Genomic DNA, 21,215 nt, shown 5'->3' with positions numbered 1-21,215 from the left:
AGTGACAAAATGGTGGGTGGCACTTACCGCTGGGCGTGCCCGAGCCACGCTTCTCGGACGCCCGCAGGTTCCACTCTGTCCACCCACTGCCTCCCTCTCCAGCTGTAGGGCGGCTGAGGCCCCACGGCACACCCTGTCCTGTCCCTCCTTAAGGGCGCCGCGCCCCCCACCCCTGGGTGCGCCACCCCAGGTGCTGGAGAGGCTTCCTCTGCTGCTGGGTGGGATCATATTAGCACAACCTTCGCCAACCTGGTGCTCTCTCGGATGTTTAGGACTACAACTCCCATTATCCCCAGCCAGCCAGCATAGCTAGTGATCCAGGGATTATGGGAGTTGTGGTCTAATAAAACCAGTCTAAAGTGAAAGGGAGGGCAAAACCTTTATGTGTTGCTGTAGATTAGTTGAAGGTTTTTTCCAGCTTCTGAGGACTTTTCAGTGGGGGGCCCTGGTGGACTTGAGGCCCCAAATTCCGCCCTTTCTTGCCGTGATCCAGAGAACCGGCCCCACCTGCCTGAACCACCGTGCAAATAAATTATCCCTGGGCTTTGTGTTCACTGCTGTTATTGTTGCAGAAGGGATGTGCGAGGTTGGCGATGGCTGTGGGTGGGGAGAAGATAAACGAGGAAGAACATCGGATGCTCTTTGCAAAGCTATATATGGCGAGAACAGCGGCTGATTAAAAGCAGAGGTGGGTGGCAGCACTGATGCCTCCAGCCCAGTCTTTCTCAGTTATGTATTAGAGAAAGAAGAGGCACTTATGCTAATGCAGCTCAGCTCCCAGCATGGAATCTCTGCATGTTTTATGCAGGACATGGAAAGTTTAGTTGAGCAGGCAAGGAAGAAAGAAAGAAAGGAGGAGGAGGGGTCAGGAGGGCCTGGATCGACACCAGCCTTTCCCAAACTGTTGCCCTCCAGGTGTTTTGCACTACAACTTCCATCAGCTGGCTGGGGCTGATGGGAGTTATAGTCCAAAACATCTGGAGGGGGGGCCATCTTGGGAGAGCCTGACCCAAGTCTTTCATGTTGGTTCAAGGAAAAAAATGATAAGTAAAGGAAGAATTCCTGGATGCCAAGATCCTTGTTTGGGGGTAAGCACTCTTTGGTGTGAGAACCTCAGCAGAGATTAAAAATTGCAAAATATGACCTTTAAAATATGCCCTTGTAAATTCCAAAACTTCCCTCTTCCCTTATCATGGAAAAAGACCACGTTTGCTAAGTTAAAGATGGTTTACTTACAAACTCTCCTAAAGTCATATTGATGTGCTTTTCCATACAGAGTTCAGAAAAAGTAGCACAGGCAAAAAAAAAAAATTGGCTTAGTTACAGAGTGGTGAAAGTTATTAAATTATTGGTATAGTGGCTTGTGAGAGCCATGTGGCTAAGCTGGAGCAAGCAGGTTAGCTTCTTCACACACTGAGCTCAGGTAGACTGGCAGGGAGACAATAAGCTTGATTACCTAGTCCCTCCCAAGGTGAGCTAAGCCTGGCAGGACAGCGTACTCTATGGTCTTAACCCCTTCATGCATTAATTAGGCTTAAGCATGGTGGTTATATGAGGCTGGTTATCCCACATCATCTTTGTTTATTCCACATTTTGAACAGAGGTGAATTGTGTCCATGAATAACAGAGGGATGGCTGGTGGTGATGATGAAGTCCTTGTATGAATACCATACATCCTCTTTGCCTGGTGCCCAAGATCTGCCTTGAGTGAATGGCAGGCCATAAACTTAAAACATAATAAAAGCTGGTGGCTTTTCGTTTCGAGGGTTGATGCTTATAACGCTGGCAGGGAAGACTTTTTACAACTTATTTAATTCCGACCGCCTCAGCGTTCCTCCTCCGCTATTGTGTGGCTCAGTTTCCTCATTATCTGTCTTTCGTCAGCCTTGGGAGTTCCTTTGCGGCCAGAGAGATTGCCACCTCTTCACCCACTCTCTGGTAATAAAACTCAAATATTATTGCTAGGAACCGAAGGAGATTTTCAAGTGGCAATAAACTACAGTAATGGCAAATGGTGTTTTATTACCCAAATAGTACAGCTTAAGCCACTGAGTGTATTTTTACCTCTTCTCTGCCTCTGTGGATTTAATGCGATAACATTTTGTGGGATTTGCCACAGAGAGATCTGGGAATTGGCTATGCTAGCTGAGGCTGATGGGAGCTGGAGTCCTAAACCCCTGGGGGGGGGCAGCATGTTGGGCTACCCCACCTTACACCAAGTCTTGGCAAGGCTCTCCACCAACTTTCTGCTGCTGAGCCAAAGGCTGGGGAGGTGAGTAAAAAACCAGAGGCCTTTCTGCTGGGCATGACCAACTATGAAATCCCCAACAAGGACAGAACATTTTTTATGTATGCCACAACAGCTGCTAGGATTCTATTAGCTAAAAACTGGAAAACTGAAGAATTACCAACAGTGGAAGATTGGCAGATGAAGATGATCGAATATATGGAACTCGCAGAACTGACTGGGAAACTCCGAGACCAGAGGGAAGAAGCGGTACAGGAGGATTGGAAGAAATTTAAAGACTATTTGAAACAGCATGAAAAGATTGTTATCTGAGCATGACATCAGAGGACATATAAGGTTACAGTTATGTAATTAGTTAGTTTAAGATAGGAGATAAGAATTAGGCAATAGTATTTCTTTTTATAACGAATAAGATTAGAAGAGAATGATGATTATACAATGTTATGAAATTACTAAAGAGGATTTGCAATGAACGCAGAAAGAGAGGATGTGAGGAGGTCCCCTAATAATGTTAGGCAATATTATAAGGATAAGTAAATAAGTGTTTGTGTTTTTGTTGAGATTTTTAGTTTTGTTTCTTTTTGCATTTTTTGCATTTGTATTTTTGTCTTTTTTGTAATTTTTGTAGTGTTTTGTTGTGTTTTGTTTTTGTTGTATTATCAAAATTTAATAAATTGTTATAAAAAAACAAACAAAAGGCTGGGGAGGTGGGCTGACAAGGGACTGGCTGGTACTGGTAGCATTCAGGAGGATACTGAGGCGCTGCCTTTCTGTGAGACAGCTAGATGAGGACACAGGCATGTGTTTATGCAGAATGAGAAGAGGTAATCGAAGCAGATTAATAAGCAATCAGCTGTGCTAGAGGCTTAGCAAATATTTTCCTCCTCTGCAGCAATTTCCTACTGAATCCTGGGGTCCTAAAGCATACCAAAGTCATTCACATCATAAAAACACAACAGTACTCAATTAAAAAAAACAAGTAAGTAGCAGTGGAAAACTTCCCATGCGTTTAAAGCACGTGTAACGCTCATTTAAAGTAGGTGGATTTCTCCAAAGTCCTGGGAACTATAATTTGTTTAGGGTTCTGGGAAATGTAGCTCTGGTAAGGTAGGGAAACTACAATTCCCAGGATGGGGGGGGAGAATTATATATATATAATATACAGTGGAACTTCAGTTTTCGAACGCTTCAGAAGTCGAATGTTTCGGCTTTCGAACACCGGCAACCCGGAAGTGAATGCTTCTGTTTTTGAATGTGCCTCAGAAGCATAGCTGTCAACTTTTACCTTTTTTAAAGGAAAATTCCCTTATTCTGAATAGGATTCCTCGCAAGAAAAGGGAAAAGTTGACAGCTATGCTCAGAAGTTGAACGGCTCCTGAGGTGCATGTCTCCATTTTTTCAATGGATTTTGCCGCCCAACAACCGAGGTTTCACTGTATATTCTATTCTATTCTATTCTATTCTATTCTATTCTATTCTATTCTATTGGCAGCTTCCAACATACCGGTATATAAAAACATAATAGAACATTAAACATTTTAAAACTTTCCTATTCAGTTGTCTTCTAAAGGCTGTATAGTTACTTATCTCCTTGACATCTGCTGAGAGGGTGTTCCACCAAGCTTCTGCCCAGAGGTCCCCCTGCCTGGTTCCCTGTAGCTTCACTTCTCGAACTGCCAGAAGGCCCTCAGAGCAGGACCTCAGTGTTCAGGATGAATGACAGGGATGGAGACGCTCCTTCAGGTATACAGTAAGAGCGAGAACAGTTAAGGAAAGGTTGGGTACACAGATCCATCTTCAATAGATGATGGATGCCCCCGTACCTGGTGCCTGCCTGATTTCAACAGCAATAAATTTCCACACGGGAGGCACCACACCAGAAAAGGCCTTCCCTCCACCAGACCCCTGCCAGATGAGCCTCTGTCGGTTGTGGCACTGTCAGAAGGACCCATTTTGTAGATTGTGGTGATGTCAACTGTGGTCCCTCAACATATCCCGGTCCCAAACTGTTTAGTGCTTGATAGACACTTTAAAATTGACTCTGGAGTTTGGCTCGGGATGCCAACTGACTGTTCTTAGCACAGAATGGAAAACAGAGCAGTGGGAACAGGGCGACGGAATCCTGAACAGCTTCACTTCACACTGTAACATTTTGTTGCAGGTTCCATTTCTAATAACCATCGGCTTCTCCCATTCCCAAGAGAGAAATGGATCAAAAGTAAATGCCATCCTTTTGTATTTTCAGCATGTGCTTGGCTCATTATGCTCCCGACTTCCTCTTTTTCTTTTAGGACTGTGTGCAGCTAAATCAATATACGTTGAAAGATGAAATTGGAAAGGTGATTATGTTGTTTCTGTCTCCGCAGATTTGTTGTGTGAGTATTTGGGCTGAACCTGGAATTTGTACCAGCCCAACACATTTGTGTGAGAATGAAGGTTATGAAAGGGCAGCTAGTAAAGCAACATCCAGATTCGGCCCTCTAGTTCAGAGGCCACCAACCTTCTGGGACCAGGGAGCACATTTCAGTTTTTGAGAGAGTGCTGTGGGTGACAGTCACAAAATCACTCCTGGGAAGAGGGTGGCATGACATGACGCAAAATACCCTCGCTATAATAGCTTTAGTCCTTGTGTTTTGCTTGGTGTGATTGTCTTGCCTGCAGAATCTTAGAACTGTAGAGGTGGAAGGGTCCCAAGGGTCATCTAGTCCAACCCCCGGCAATGTAGGGAGGCAATTTGTGTATGTTTTGATTTGGTTGTTTTGCATTTCCATAGGGCTCCTACGGGGTTGTGAAGCTGGCATACAATGAAAATGACAACACCTACTATGTGAGTAACAGTCTCTGAGCCGGGGGGGGGGGGTGGGGTGGGTGAGGTTGGCAGTTGATGGCAATCGAAGTGGGGAGTCCTTAAGGAACTCTTCAGCCCCTGTCGCTCTCTTGTTACTGACCCATTTCTTATCATCAAAGTTTATATGTTCTGCTCTTCAAAGCTCGAAGTTTTCAATCCAGCTGGATTAAAAATGCAACTTTACTTAACTTTTAAGAGGGTAGAATAGAATAAAGAGGTTTGGTACATGTTTTAAAAGCATTGCATGTGAATATTTCATAAACATAAATGTCTCTAAGAAATATTAGTCTGTCAAGTTGCCAGATAGACAAGTTGGCCCTAGCGCTTCTGCTTTTTCAGGTTGCCAACTTACTGAAACCATGTCTAAAAATACAAAATGCTTTTTAACGGTGACACGCTGACCCTTTCCTGTGTCATCTTATTGCGTGTGTGCCTGTGTTGATTTCTCTTGCAGGCAATGAAAGTGCTTTCCAAGAAGAAGCTGATGAGGCAGGCGGGATTTCCACGTAAGTGAGGACTAAAAGAATGTGCTGGCCAAATGCTTGCGTTGGCCTTTCCCTAAGGCTTTGGGATTGGGGGGCGGGGCTACACAGTGAATGAATGAAGTGGGGAGAGAGAAGGGTGGGTCCGTCTCCCAAGTATTTATGCTAGAAGCACAGCGGCAGATCTTCCCAGGTTCCATCTCCAGCATCTCCAGGCAGGGATGAGACAGTTGAAAACCTGGAGATGTTGTTCTATTTTGACTTCCTTAACTGTTCTTCTGGCTTACACGAATTTGTTGGTCCTGTTTTGTGCCCTGGGTTTTTATCTTTCGTAACCCACCCTGGGAATCAGTGGGCTAGAAATCAACTATATAAAAACATCCAGCCCCCAGCCTTTTAACAGCACCCCACATGTGCCAGCCCTCCTCACCCCCCAACCCTCCATGCGTTTCCTTACTGTCTTCCACAGGCCGTCCTCCTCCTCGTGGTGCCAAGCCCCCTCTGGAAGGCTTCTGCCAACCCAAAGGACCCATTGAGCAGGTCTACCAAGAAATCGCCATCTTGAAAAAACTCGACCACCCAAACGTAGTGAAGTTAGTGGAGGTGAGAATGGTATTGCATCAGAAATGTCAGTGTGGTTCCTGGGCGTAAGGGAGGAGGCAAAGTTAGTCATCAGTAGAAGGTGCCAGCCACTTTGATTAATCAGATTGAAGCAGGAATTCAGGGCAAGAATATCTCTCTTCCCCCCGCCCCCCAAATTATGGGACATCAAGAACCTTAATCTACCAGGGTATACTGCATTGCTGTTTTTAAAGTAAGCTAGTTACGGGAATCTAGATGCATGCTCTACACCTCACTTGTTCTCTCTCTCTCTCTTTCTTTCTCTCTCTTTCTCTCTCTCTCTCTCTGACAGGTGCTAGATGACCCCAGTGAAGACCACCTGTACATGGGTAACCAACTCCTCTTCCCATCCGTTTTGCTATGCACCTCCGAAAGAGGCTCCTTCACTTCCAGTCTGTGCAGGACAGTGCAGAGGCAAGCAGCCTCAATGGCACAAAAGCACTAAAAATGTACCTGAGATAGATGGTGAAGTCTAGAGCAGCCTTGTATTGAACCACTCACCTGGTTGCCATTGGCGACCAGGAATCCCAATGAGAGAGCTGGCGGAGGAAGCAGGACGGAGCTCTCCATTTCCACTTTGTTTCTGTGCTAGGTGGAGAGGAATGAAGCCCCTTTCTCCATGGCCAGTATTAAAATTAAAGTTGTATCTGACATTGCCTCCAGATTTCTCATCCCAGATGAGATACATCTGCTGTATTTTCTGTCCCCTTGGTGCAGAGAGGCAGGTGTTTTCTAAGGGTCTAATAACCTTCCTACTTTTATGGCAGCTCAGATGGAAATAGCTCAACAGCACTGGGAACCCCAGGCAGGTGTTACAATCCAGGGTTGGACAAACAGAATATGGCGTATAGCCCAGTCGAATAAAATAACCAGCGCTGCAGGCCAAGTTGAGCTTTATCTCAAATCAGTCACCTCCTGCCTTCAGGATGTTTGGAATGATTGAAGATTGTGCAAGGGCCTAGATGTCATTTAGTTGTGGATATGTGATTCTTGCGGTCTGCATCTTAGGTGTTCACAACAGTATCCCATGTGGTGGACAGAACTAGTTTTTTTTTTTTTTAAACTTTTCCCACAGTTGATTGAACAAATACAGTAAATATCATATCTTAAAAAAACAGAAATACAGAAATACAGAGAGATAGTAGAGGAGGGGTAGATCGCTCTGTTCCTCTTGGTAGAAGAGAAATAAAATAAAAGCCTGCTTAGAACCACAATCCTATGCTTTAATACAAGGCGAAGAAACCAGTGGCCAACCTCATAGGAGGATAGTAAATTGTTTTGCACACTAATAATGCATTGCCGGGGGTGGTGCTAGATTGCTCTTTGGGTTCCTTCCAACTTGACAATTCTGTTATTCCAGTTTTTGTCGGCTCCATTTTCAAAGCTAAACTAAAGAGTCTCTAATGGACTAACAACAGCCCTATACATGTGTCTGTGTATGTGCACCTATGCTGTAAACATGTGCAGTCTTGGGAGGAGGGCGGGGTGGGGAGCAAAATACACACTTGTTTGCTGCAACCCTCAATTTTCTGCCCACTCCTCATTTTCTAAGCAGAGTGGGACTTGATGTTAAGAATTGCCCATCCGTGCCTGTAGTACTCAAAGATGTTCGTTGTGCTGCCTACACAAGTGGCCACTTCCAGATGGAAGAGAGACTAAAATAGATATTGGACAGCAGTTCAGTATTTTCTCCCTCTGTGCTCCATCTGGTGTTTGTTTCAAGTTAGTTTTTTTTAAAAAAAATCAAAGACTTTATAAAAATTAATTTTTTTAAAAGCATAACTGATTATTTGGACCATCCTTCCAGGGCAGCCTTCACCAACTTGGTGCCCTCCAGATGTTTTTGACTACAAATGTCCGACTTGGTCACCAATTTAACTGAATTCCTCATCTTTCTAACTTTCAACTTGTACAGAAACAAAAAAATATGTATATTACTTACATCCAGTTATTCCTTCAAGAAACTCGGGGCAACCTAAGGTTGCTTAATATAAAGGATGCGGACTCTGTGTCCCTCTAGATGATGCTGGACTACAACCCCCAGCAGCCTCTGCTGCATGGGCAATGGTCAGGGTTGATGGGAGTTGCACTCCAGCATCATCTGGAGCTCCACATTTCCCCTACCCATGGTTTATATATAATGCCACATCCTAACCCTTGTATATACACTGCTTCATTAGTTACTGTCTGGTTTATGGTAAACCATAGTTTACCATTGCATCTGAACTGGCAAACCATCGTTTGCACTTGCTCTGCACACCAGAATCAAACCCTGATTTGCAAGCAGGATTTGCAGGACAATTGCAAACTACAGTTTAACAGGCTTGTGGTCCTAGTTTGCAACGGGCACACAATCATTTAAATGTAATGGTAAACTTTGGCTGTGCTACATGCCAGGAGATATTGCGTTAAGTGAGTTTGTGAGAGGAGAGGAGGATGCATGCAAAGGGCCACTGCTGGTAGCACCAAACCCTGATTTGGTACTAGCCTCCTCTCCAGACACTGATCAGCCATGACCTCATAAGCTCTCAGATGTAAGTCTTTCTTTTTGATGCTGTATTTAAAATTTGAGATTCTGCTGCCATTTTGCTGCCTGGAGAGTTAATGATGAGTTAAACGGCAGCATTGTTCTCTCCTGGTAGTATTCTCTCCTCATAACTAATAAACGGTCTCTTTTGTGTTTCAGTGTTTGAACTTGTGAAGAAAGGGTAAGATTATGATTGTTTATTAATTTATACAGTTCATTGAGATACAGGATGTATTGCAGACAAGCAAGAAGCGGTGCGGGGGAGGCAATTTGCTGCTCCAAGGACTTTGCAATCTATCCCCTGGCTTTAGGACGACCCACAAAAGGCCCCCCCATCCTCTCCTTTTCAACTTTCCTTGCCTTGTATCTGCAAGAGCTTCTCCCCCCTCCTCCCTCTGCCTGCATCAAGCTATTTCCTTCTCCTTCCCCAAATCACTCTGCCTCTAAAGCCTTTCTCTCATCCTAGAACTCTGTAGCTGGGGTACACTCTCAAAGCGGTTTTCGTATGATTGTTACAACAGTAAAGTAAAGGTAAAGGGATCCCTGACCTGTCCGACTCTGGGGTTGCGGCGCTCATCTCGCATTAATGGCCGAGGGAGCTGGCATACAGCTTCCGGGTCATGCGGCCAGCATGACAAAGCCGCTTCTGGCGAACCAGAGCAGCGCACGGAAACACCGTTTACCTTCCTGCCAGAGCAGTACCTATTTATCTACTTGCACTTTGACGTGCTTTCGAACTGCTAGGTGGGCAGGAGCTGGGACCGAGCAACGGGAGCTCACCCCATCACGGAGATTTGAACCGCCAGCCTTCTGATCAGCAAGCCCTAGGCTCTGTGGTTTAACCCACTGATAGGGAAATTTACCAGCCATCACCTTCCTCACCGCTATGCCTCCCCGGTAGCGAGTGCGGGACTCGTAAAAATCGTTAAAAGCCCGACGATGAGCGGGCATTCTTTCTCCCCCCCTTTTCCGGCCATTCCCCTCCACTTTCCAAGTCACACAAGCACCACATAAAACCCTCGCGATGAAGGGTTCCCCAAAATCCCAATCTGCGTTCCGAAAAGCCCCTGGAAAAGCGCTTCTGTCAAACAGCGCTCCGCTGGTCTCCATTTTCTCAATGAACGGGAAACCCACCAATCAGGAGCATGCATTCAGCTCAGCCTGCAAAATGGAACGTTCAGGTCAGCTACAATGATTCAATCATCACCTTCACGCTTGACTGAACACTAAGTGGGTTTTGACAGGCTCCCCGCTGGGAGAACAATGGAATCGAAACCAAAATGTAACCAGTTGGGGAAACTATTAATTATAACTTGCAACAATGTATCAAATGGACAATTTAGACGCTGGGTGGCCCAATTTTGACAGCTCGAAATATTTATTATTGTAAAAATCCACAACTCCTGAACGCAGTGTCCGATTTGCCTGGTTCGGGTGTCTATTTGCTCCTTGTAAAATAACCTTTCCAACCCCTCGGTCCCCGCCATCCTCCGGTCATCAGAAGTATATTATTTCGATGCTACATAATTTTTGGACTCTCCACTCAGTGGCTTTCATAATCCCCTAAGCAGCGAGTCACGTCCGCAGGAGGAGATACCCCCTCCCGATAATCCAGTCAAGCACCCATCCATCAGCTACCATGGCAGCAGACATCCTCCTAGGAGCTTTCTATTGTCCTGACGCAGAAGAAACCTTCAATGTGTATTACACCCACCCTGGATCCATTCACCGGTTCCTGCCATCCTTCCTGATATGCAAAACTTGTTTTTCCCCTGTGTAAATTTTACTGTAACCTCCTCTCTCCCCTCCCATCTCTGACGTTTCTGTGATGTATTTCGCTATGTATTCTGGGCTATCGCGGGAACTTTTAAAAGTCCAGGACACCCTTTGTTCGGGGTTCAGATTTATCTGGAACCTATTGCGCAATAAACTTTGTGCTTTGCTTTGCTCTGTGGCGGCTGGACTCCTTTTTGTTCCGCAACGTCTTCAGGTCTTTGCCTGACGATCCAGGTGGACGGGTAACGTTGTCCTCAGGGTCTCCGTTTTCCGTGACAGTTCTTGGTGCCGAAACCCGGGAGGCTTGCGGTCCCCCCGTGTTGCCGACCGGGGCTTGTGGGTTCTTCAGCCGGCACCGGGTCTCGTTTTCCCGAAAAGATCTCCAAAGCTTCCGGCCGGTCACCGGGTTGGAATTGTGAGCCTCCGGGAGCCAGCCCGAGAGCAAAGGAACGCTCTGCCGGCTTCATCTGGATCCAGGGAGACGCGTGAGACGCGTGAGTATGAGTTAAAAAAATCCAGTGCACTGGTGGGAATTGGGGTGGTATATCCTGGCAACAAAATTCTCTGCCTTCCTATCTATCGTTTTTCTAGCCTTTTCTCTGGTCCAACCTCACGAGGGACCGCGCTCAACTCGAAAAAGGGGAGTTCTGAGCTCTATCTCTTTCTCTCCCTCTCCGGTCAGCCGCACCGATGGGCTAAAACCCCGTCGAAAGCAAGGGATCGGAGCTCTTTTTCGTACCTTTGCCAGCCGCCCCGGTAGGAGAAATCCTATCGAAAGCAAGGGGCAAGGGGACTTCCTTTCCTATTTAACCTCAGCCGCACCAGTCGGGACACGTGTACACGCATGTCGTGTGTGAACCCGCTTCTGAAAGCAAGGGAGGTTTTCCGGAACGATTGCTCTATCTGGGGGTCGCCCGATCTGGCACCGCACTGCGCGGGCGTTCAGTAGGGTCCCTTTTCTAAGTTTAACGATAGGTAGGAGTTGCCAGGAGGGTGCTCGGCTTAGCAGGGCGGATGGTGGCAGAGTGGTGAAGGTAAACCCCAGGAATACGTTAGTTGCAACAGTTGAAGGTCTAGGAGGATCTAGACGGTATAGGTGTTAGCTACGGTTGATTGGACTAGTCAGCTCAGAGTGTTGTCCTGTGGCTACACTCCCTTACCCTTTCCCTCTTGTTTTATTTCCCCGTTTAGACCCCAGTCGACTTAAAAAATGGGTACCCAAGCCTCAAAGCATGAGCGGACTCCCTCAGGGAGGAAGGCTTCTAAGAAGCCATCCAAATCCTTGCGGGACCCTGACTCTCCCATAGAATTTGTCCTCAAGCATTGGAAGGCACTGCCTGGACACGCTTTCCTGTCCAGAGAGAAAATGGAGGATTTATGCCAAAACAAATGGCCGGCCAACACGTCTAGCGCCGAACCGGAGTTGCGTTGGCCCTCAGACGGATCGTTCAACCCAGACCGCCTGAAATTCCTTAAGAAATATCTGAGGGAAGAGAGGCCCCGCCAGCTTGAGTACCTGGTAGTCTTCGAATCGGCCAAAGATTTAATACCCAAAGGAGATGCTCTCCTGCAATTGCCCGTGCTAAATAGGAAAGGATCCAATAAACTACGGAGAAACACCATAGAAAGGACTCTACCTCCTCCTTATGAGGCGCCTCTAACAGACGACTCTATGGAACAAGCTCTCTTCCCCTTCTTAAACCGTGGGGCCACTGCACCTACTCCAGAGGAACTAACAGATGACCCTGATAGCGAGGAAGAACAAGGGGCTAGTGGGGGTGGAATGCTCCTTCGGAATGGAACCCAAACCGGGCAGACACCCGCTGTCGCGCCTAAAGAACCAGCGCCGCAAATGCCCTTAAGGGCTCTACCGATACCCCCGGTAGATCCGGCCGACCCTCCCCGAATGATATATACCCACCACCCGTTCCATACGGCCGATCTAATTAACTGGTCAAATCAAATGCCGTCCTTGAGAGATAACCCCGACATCTGCTACCGCCAAGTCAGCACAATTTTTTCTACCCATAACCCGACCTGGGCTGATGTCCACGTCCTCCTGAACGCCCTCTTCAACGAAGCAGAAAGGGCTGATATATTGACGAAAGCAGGGGAGGCGCTGGAACTCCCCAATTACCAGACAGGTAAACCCGACAGAATTGAAGCCCTGACTACACAACACTTGCGGGTCGAACCAACATGGGACTATAATACACCCGAAGGAACATGGTACATAAAGACCTTTAAAAGGGCCATATTAGACGGAATCAAGGCTGCTGGACAACGTACTATAAACTGGACAAAGGTCCAATCCGTTCTCCAGGGCCCTAATGAGCACCCTTCCGACTACTACGCCCGACTTCTGTCAGCCATTAAGACCTGGGGAGGGATTGACCCTGAGAACACCCAGCATGAAGTTATAGTGAAGGGGTTCTTTAAGGACCAAGCAACCCCTGACATCCGTAAAGCCCTAAATCTGCAAATCGGATACGACGGCAAAACCATTAGCGAAATTCTCTCCATAGCCCGAACTATATTTAATAATAGAGATGAAAGGAAGAAGAAAGACCATAAGCCCGACGAGGATAACGTGTTGGCCCTTAACGTGGAGACGATGCCACACAGAGGCAGGGGAGGAATGCCAAGACACAGAGGAAGAGGGGGGGGGGCCACCAGCCATACGCAGACCATGGGGCCCCTCGGGGGGGGGTTGCTTCCATTGCCAGGAAGAAGGACACATAAAACGATTTTGTCCATATTTAGCCTACCCCCCCCTTCAGTCTCCCTCTCAGCCTTCTCAAGGCTACGAAGTTCAACCAGTAATACCAAATAGTCAGCAAAACTGGGCACCGCCGCAGCACATGCCAGTGTACGGGAACCAACAGATGATCCCAGGCGGCTCACAAGCCTTAGCGCCTCAGCCTCAGATGCAAAGACCACCTCAGGCAGCAGGAGTATTCCGGACCGCAAAGCAGTTAGCCAACCTGTCCGTCCGAGATGCCCAGCCTCCTGCAACTCAGCAAACTGGCTTCACCCAATCCGCCCCAACCCCGGGCGGGACGATACCAGAATCTTATTGACAATCAGAGGGGGATCCCTATCCGGCCCAGTCTATTTGCCCTGTTCTCGCTCTTTCCCCTGAGGACCCCATATGCACCATCGAAATTGATGGGCACTCCTATGAGTGCCTCTTGGACACTGGGGCCACCTTTTCGACATTAGCAAACAGCCACTTGGAGCCAGGAAGGGAAACTAAGCGAGTCATGGGACTAGATGGGATCCCCCGCACCTGCCCCCTGTCTCAACCAGCAAAGGTCACCCTAGGACCGCTATTGACCGAGCACACATTCTTACTTACTAGCAGCCCCGTAAATCTCCTTGGAAGAGACCTCTTGTGTAAATTGAATGCTACTATCAAATGTTCCCAAGACGGCATATATTTACATATGCCCGAAGAATCCATCCTTGCCTTCCAAGGAATCCTACAAGATGCTAAGTCGGAACGCCAGTTCCCGGACCTGCCACTCGACCTAGAATTAGAGATGCCACCCTGGTTATGGGGCACAGAATCCACCTCGGTGGGACTCTTAAAGTCAGCAACTCCGGTTAGAATTACTTACCGAACGGACATCCCGTACCCCTGTACTAAGCAGTACCCCTTACCCACTGAAGCGGTGGAAGGATTGACCCCTATGATCCAGGACTTTTTGGAGAAAGGAATCCTAGTTCCCTGTGCCTCACCATGCAACACCCCAGTACTCCCCATTAAAAAGCCAGCTACCGAAGGGGCCCCCGTCCGGTATCGCTTTGTCCAGGACCTCAGATTGGTCAATCAATTTGTAATACCCCGTCATCCAGTCGTGGGCAACCCAAATTCCCTCTTGAATGCCATCCCACCCGGGACCTGCTGGTACAGCGCTGCAGATCTTTGCTCCGCTTTCTTCAGTATCCCCGTAGCCCCAGAGAGTCAGTTCCTCTTCGCATTTACTTGGGGACCCGGTCAATTAACATGGACCAGACTGCCCCAAGGATATGTGGAGTCACCGGCAATTTTTTCGGCTGTCCTCCACCAAGACCTACAGGATGTGCGTTTACCAGCAGGCTCCGCCTTCTTACTTTACGTAGATGACATCTTGGTATGTTCTACCAGTGAGGAAGCGTGTAAGATCGACACCAAGCACCTCCTCATTGAGCTAGCATATAAGGGGCATAAGGTCTCCCCGAAGAAATTACAATTCTGTAAGCAAAATGTGAAATATCTTGGCCATATCCTAGGGGTAGGCACTAGGAGCCTAGCAACAGACCGAGTGGAAGCCGTTGTCAAAATACCCCTACCCCAGACGAAAAGACAATTACGCGGGTTTTTAGGAATGGCCGGGTTCTGCAGGGCGTGGATCGTTTCTTACTCCGAGATAACGAAGCCCCTATCCGCCATGACCCGACAGGATCACCCCGACAAGTTAGTCTGGAGTGAGGAGGCATATAACTGTTTTGAGCGTTTAAAGAGGGAACTCCGCTCTGCACCAGCCCTAGGTCTCCCAGACTACCGCATCCCCTTCAACCTCTACATCCATGAACAAGACGGGGTGGCTTCAGGAGTATTAACACAATCCCTCCGCGATCTACAGAGACCCGTCGCCTATTACAGTGTGCAGCTAGATAATACCGCAAAGGGGGCAGTAAGTTGCCTGAGAGCCATTGCTGCTGCTGCTGTACTGCTCCAAAAGGCCCAGGATACTGTCCTGGGTCATGAGATTACTATCCACGTTCCCCACGCCGTTGCCACCCTGCTAACTTTAAAGGGAACCCATCACTTTTCCAATCCACGCCTGAACCGATATGAAGCCCTGTTACTTACTCCTTCTAACGTCACTATCAAGAGGGTCAACTCCTTAAATCCCGCCACCCTCCTCCCGTTGCCTGGAGATGGCTCACCCCACCACGACTGTGCCCAAATAGTACGACAGGCAGAAAAGCCCCGAGAAGACTTAGACCACATCCCTTTACAGAATCCTGATCTCATCCTTTATACTGACGGCAGTTCCAAAGTGATCAATGGAGAACGGAAGTCCGGATACGCAGTGGTCTCTGATTTTGAGGTAGTAGAGGCTAACCCGATAAATCCACAATATAGTGCCCAGGCTGCAGAATTAGTTGCCCTCATCCGGGCATGTGAACTGAGTGAAGGAAAACGAACTACTATCTATACAGACAGCAAATATTGCTTCGGGTTAGTACATACCACTGGGCAGATCTGGCTCCAGAGAGGTTTTCTAACTGCGGCAGGTTCCCAAATCTCTCATGCCGCACTAGTAGAAAGACTATTAAATGCCATACATATGCCCAAGGCCATTGCGGTTGTACACTGCAAAGCCCACACCAAGGGTAAAGACCCAGTTTCTAAAGGCAACAGAAGAGCTGATAGAGCTGCCCAAATGGCCGCACTACAGGCTCCACAAGACGGAATGGACTCTCAATGTGTCCAAATCCCAGCAAGCATTGACTTTAACATCATGTACCAATCAGCCTCCGCTGAAGAGAGGTCAATGTGGACCTCCCTGGGAGCCACACAAGTTAACGGCATCTGGTTGCTCCCTGACGGAAGGGCCGTCCTTTCAAAAGCCTGGACTCCAAAAGTAGTGAGGGTGGTTCATCAGCAGACCCACTGGGGAAAGGAGAAACTCATAAACTACATCCAGAGATGCTGGTATGCCCCAGGGGCAGCCGTAGCCGCGGTAACTGCTACAAAAAACTGTATAACATGCCAGACCTTTAACCCTAAACGTGAGCCCAGGCGACCACCGGGGGCCAGACCGTGGGCTTTTGTTCCCTTTGAAAGCCTACAGCTTGATTTCATCGACCTCCCCCCGTGTCAAGGATATAAACATGCACTGATAATCATTGACAAATTCTCTTGTTGGACTGAGGGATTTCCTGCTAAAAGAGCCACTGCCACCGTAGTGGCCAGAGCTCTCTTACAAGATATCATCCCGAGGTTTGGGGTTCCCCGCAGATTAGACAGTGACAGGGGAAGCCATTTCACTGCTCAGGTAGTCCAGCAGGTGGCACAAGCCCTAGGCATAAAATGGGAACTTCATACACCATATCACCCAGAATCTTCGGGGCAAGTTGAAAGGATGAACCAGGAAATAAAGGTCCAACTGGGCAAAATCTGTAAGACAACCGGACTGAAGTGGGTGAATGCACTACCTCTAGTCCTCCATAATATTAGGAGTGCACCCACGGGACCTCTGAAATTGTCCCCCTTCGAACTTTTATTCGGCAGACCGCCCCCTGTTTATACCACTCAGTTCCCCCTCTCTGAATTGGAAATAGGTGAATCGGAACTAGTGAATTATGTCATTCAACTCCAAAAACAGTTACAACGTCTCCACCAATATGCGGCAATAGAAGGGCAGAACCTGCCAGCTGATGCCCCAGTACATTCATTCCAGCCAGGAGACTGGATTCTAGTAAAAGTATACCAGAAAGTGCCACTGCAACCTTCATGGGAAGGACCATTCCAAGTGCTCCTCGTTTCCCTCACTGCAGTTAAGGTTGGTGAAAAGAACTCTTGGTTACACCATACAAGGTGCAAACTCACCCAACCTCCGGAAGACAACCAGGAAAGTGGGGGAGAGGACTATACTTTTGATAAACCCCCTTCCACCCCAGATTCTTTCATAGACGGCCAGGACCAAGACCAGGATCGGGACCAGGATCGGGTCCACCAGACTTCGCCTCCGGACCAGGATCGGACTCTACAGACCGGACCTGATTCGGAGCCACAGGATCGGGCTCTACAGACCGGACCGGATTCGGAGCCACAGGATCGGGCTCTACAGACCGGACCTGATTCGGAGCCACAGGATCGGGCTCTACAGTCTGGACCGGATCCCGACGCCACCGAGTGGACATCAGAACTCATACCAGACGGCATCCGACTGCGCTTGAAACGCAATTGATAGCTCAACGCACCCTAGCAACGCACCCCAGCAACGCACCCTAGCAACGCACCCCGGCGTCGCACCCCAGTTCCTGTTCGTCGTACCCCAGTTCCTGTTCGTCGTACCCCAGTTCCTGTTCGTCGTACCCCAGTTCCTGTTCGTCGTACCCCAGTTCCTGTCCATCGTACCCCAGTTCCTGTTCGTCGTACCCCAGTTCCTGTCCATCGTACCCCAGTTCCTGTTCGTCGTACCCCAGTTCCTGTTCGTCGCGCCCCAGTCCCTGTGTCACCGTTCCCAAGTCTTGAGGCGTCGTTCCTGCTTGTGTTTTCAGACTTGCCGCTATTGACAGCTTTTGACAGCTGTTTGACAGCCCTCCGTGTTTTCGGACTTGCCGCTATTGACAGCTTTTGACAGCTGTTTGACAGCCCTCCGTGTTTTCGGACTTGCCGCTATTGACAGCTTTTGACAGCTGTTTGACAGCCCTCCGTGTTTTCGGACTTGCCGCTATTGACAGCTTTTGACAGCTGTTTGACAGCCCTCCGTGTTTTCGGACTTGCCGCTATTGACAGCTTTTGACAGCTGTTTGACAGCCCTCCGTGTTTTCGGATTTGCCACTATTGACAGCTTTTGACAGCTTCTGGCAGCTCTCCGTGTTTTCGGATTTTCCACTATTGACAGCTTTTGACAGCTTCTGACAGCTCTCCGTGTCTTCGGATTTGCCACTATTGACAGCTTTTGACAGCTTCTGGCAGCTCTCCGTGTTTTCGGATTTTCCACTATTGACAGCTTTTGACAGCTTCTGACAGCTCTCCGTGTCTTCGGATTTGCCACTATTGACAGCTTTTGACAGCTTCTGACAGCTATTTGACAGTTCCCTGTGTTCGTTTCCAAGACTTGCTGCCCTTTTGACAGCTTGCCTTTGACAGCTTGCCTTTTGACAGCTTGCCTTTGACAGCTTGCCTTTGACAGCTTGCCTTTGACAGCTTGCCTTTGACAGCTCCTCCTTAGAAATGAACTCCGTCACGGTACTCTTCCTTTTCCCTTTCTTGGGCAGGCCCCTCGCTTGGACCTCTGAACACTGCCCTGGAATAATGACTGACCACCAATACCTGGACTTTCACCTTTTGGAACAGGGTGGCAAGCAAAATCCGGACCGGATTGGGGATTTTGATTTCTGTCTCCCCGAAAGCAGGACTCTGTTACGCCACTCACTGGTCCCCAAGATGAATGGGACCCAGCAGTGGGAACTGTTCGTACGCTCCAAGGACTATAGGAGGCTGGGCTCAGCCTCCGTCATCCTAGATCAAGGGAGGTATCGCCTTACCTGTGTCAATGGCTCATACCTCCTCTTTAGCCATGGAGAGGTATCCAAGAGCCCTAATTGGACTGAAGTGCAACAAGGTGGGGGCTCCCACACTTTTACTGACACTTCTTCTCCCCCCACGCAAAACCTCATTTTTGGGTTTCAATGTACCCGCCTGGTACCACCGCCTTCCAGACCCCTGATCCAAGGTATCTGCCTGAGACGTTTCTGTTGCTTATGGGACCTGGGTCCCACTGAGGACTGGAGGGGCTCTGACTACCTGGAGGGCTGGTATCACCCCGTCCTACCCTCAGACCCGCCAGTTTGGGATCACACCGGACCCCTGCGATGTGGAGGAATTGCCAAGACAGCCTCCCTTTTAAACACCACTGATCCCCTCCACCCTGTCGGAACTGCTCCACGTCGCCTGGCTGCAGACACTTCCATCCCTGAGCCAGACTTCCTTTCATCATGGGATCAAAACTCCTTCATCCAACTCCTTGGCAAGGTGGCCAAGGAGACAGAATACCCGAACTGTTGGATTTGTGCCCATGCACCAAGCCACCTCCGGCAAGGACTTCCCCTGGTTCCCTTTGCAGTCACCCTGGAACAGCTCCGCCTAGGAAACGTGGCTTCATGGAACCTCACTGCCTTAAACCTTACCCACCAGTATCTGTATCTCACTGGTCCTACCCACGGACCCCTCTGCCGTGTTTTCTCTGGAGATGGTGCCTCAGTGGGGACTAGTTCCTGCGACACCTCTCTGGAAATCCATGAGAATGGACAAGTGACTGTTAGTACCCAATCAAAATCACATTTGGTTACTGACCTTCCATCAGCCTGGGCGCTGGCAGTAGGTGCCAATCCAGTGGGCCAGACCTCACGCCCCAACATCGCCTTCCTCCACAGCTTCGCCTCTGGCAGACTCGGGACTGACCTAGCCGGACTGTGGTGGATCTGTGCCCACCGTGCCTACCGATGGGTAAGCCCCCACATGTCTGGCTCCTGCTACCTAGGGTACATTGTCCCAGGAGTACGTGTCACCCAAGACCTGCCTACTGGGAGACTGCGGAATAAGCGGGAGGAGCAGGCCCTCTCTGACCTGTCTGATGTGGCTGCGAATGGAGAGACCTGGGGAAGAGCCCTATTCCCAGCATACGGTGCCGGTTCAAACCACGTTGATATCCTGAGGCTCACCGATGTCCTCCTCAAATTCATGCGGGAGGCTGAGCAAATCACGGATTCGCTGACCACCGAACTCTCACAGGTGAGACAACTTGGAATTCAAAACCGAATTGCTACGGACTTTTTATTATCAGCGGAGGGCGGGACTTGTGCTCTGATTGGCTCCGAGTGTTGCACATATGTGACAGATCAAACCCTGAACATTACAGGACATTTGAACAACATCCACCGCCTGACCTCCACTTTGCACGACATTCAACATGAAGGAATGTCAGACTTTGATCTTTGGAGCTGGTTGCCCAACCTGGGGTGGGCAAAACAACTTTTAAAGGGTATTTTTCTGGTCATCATAGTGATAGTGTTGTGCATGTTAGTGCTTTGTTGTATCTCTCGTTGCTGGACCCCATGCTGTTCTTTGACCCGCTGTCCTTTAAACCCACCTTCCTCCTCCATGTTTCCCCTCCGGGCTTACTATCATGGCCAGCCCACCTTCCCTGAATACGTCCAGTTAAGACACCTAGGGGAAGGTGAGTACCAAGTTACGGAGGTGTAGGTGTGGAGAAAAGGATTTGTGGTTCTGCGAACCAGATTACAAATCTTATCTCCAAGTGCGGGACTGATAGGGAAATTTACCAGCCATCACCTTCCTCACCGCTATGCCTCCCCGGTAGCGAGTGCGGGACTCGTAAAAATCGTTAAAAGCCCGACGATGAGCGGGCATTCTTTCTCCCCCCCTTTTCCGGCCATTCCCCTCCACTTTCCAAGTCACACAAGCACCACATAAAACCCTCGCGATGAAGGGTTCCCCAAAATCCCAATCTGCGTTCCGAAAAGCCCCTGGAAAAGCGCTTCTGTCAAACAGCGCTCCGCTGGTCTCCATTTTCTCAATGAACGGGAAACCCACCAATCAGGAGCATGCATTCAGCTCAGCCTGCAAAATGGAACGTTCAGGTCAGCTACAATGATTCAATCATCACCTTCACGCTTGACTGAACACTAAGTGGGTTTTGACAGGCTCCCCGCTGGGAGAACAATGGAATCGAAACCAAAATGTAACCAGTTGGGGAAACTATTAATTATAACTTGCAACAATGTATCAAATGGACAATTTAGACGCTGGGTGGCCCAATTTTGACAGCTCGAAATATTTATTATTGTAAAAATCCACAACTCCTGAACGCAGTGTCCGATTTGCCTGGTTCGGGTGTCTATTTGCTCCTTGTAAAATAACCTTTCCAACCCCTCGGTCCCCGCCATCCTCCGGTCATCAGAAGTATA

At 48.6% G+C, this 21,215-nt stretch overlaps 1 protein-coding gene across 8 annotated transcripts in view; it reads left to right on the top strand.

Moving 5' to 3' along the window:
• The window catches only part of CAMKK2 (calcium/calmodulin dependent protein kinase kinase 2), a 62,385-nt gene that overhangs the window by 21,463 nt on the left and 19,707 nt on the right, over positions 1 to 21,215 (top strand). For all 8 annotated transcript variants that reach the window (XM_033174272.1, XM_033174273.1, XM_033174269.1 and 5 more), the window contains exons 3-8: positions 4,540 to 4,587; positions 5,022 to 5,075; positions 5,551 to 5,602; positions 6,048 to 6,181; positions 6,492 to 6,528; positions 8,886 to 8,907. In XM_033174272.1, the coding sequence (XP_033030163.1) occupies positions 4,540 to 4,587; positions 5,022 to 5,075; positions 5,551 to 5,602; positions 6,048 to 6,181; positions 6,492 to 6,528; positions 8,886 to 8,907 (347 nt within the window). The remainder of the gene's footprint in view (positions 1 to 4,539; positions 4,588 to 5,021; positions 5,076 to 5,550; positions 5,603 to 6,047; positions 6,182 to 6,491; positions 6,529 to 8,885; positions 8,908 to 21,215) is intronic.

The sequence above is a fragment of the Lacerta agilis genome, chromosome 17 (genome assembly GCF_009819535.1).
Source record: "Lacerta agilis isolate rLacAgi1 chromosome 17, rLacAgi1.pri, whole genome shotgun sequence".
Lineage (NCBI taxonomy): Eukaryota > Metazoa > Chordata > Lepidosauria > Squamata > Lacertidae > Lacerta > Lacerta agilis.
This window is presented reverse-complemented; position numbering and strand designations above follow the sequence as displayed.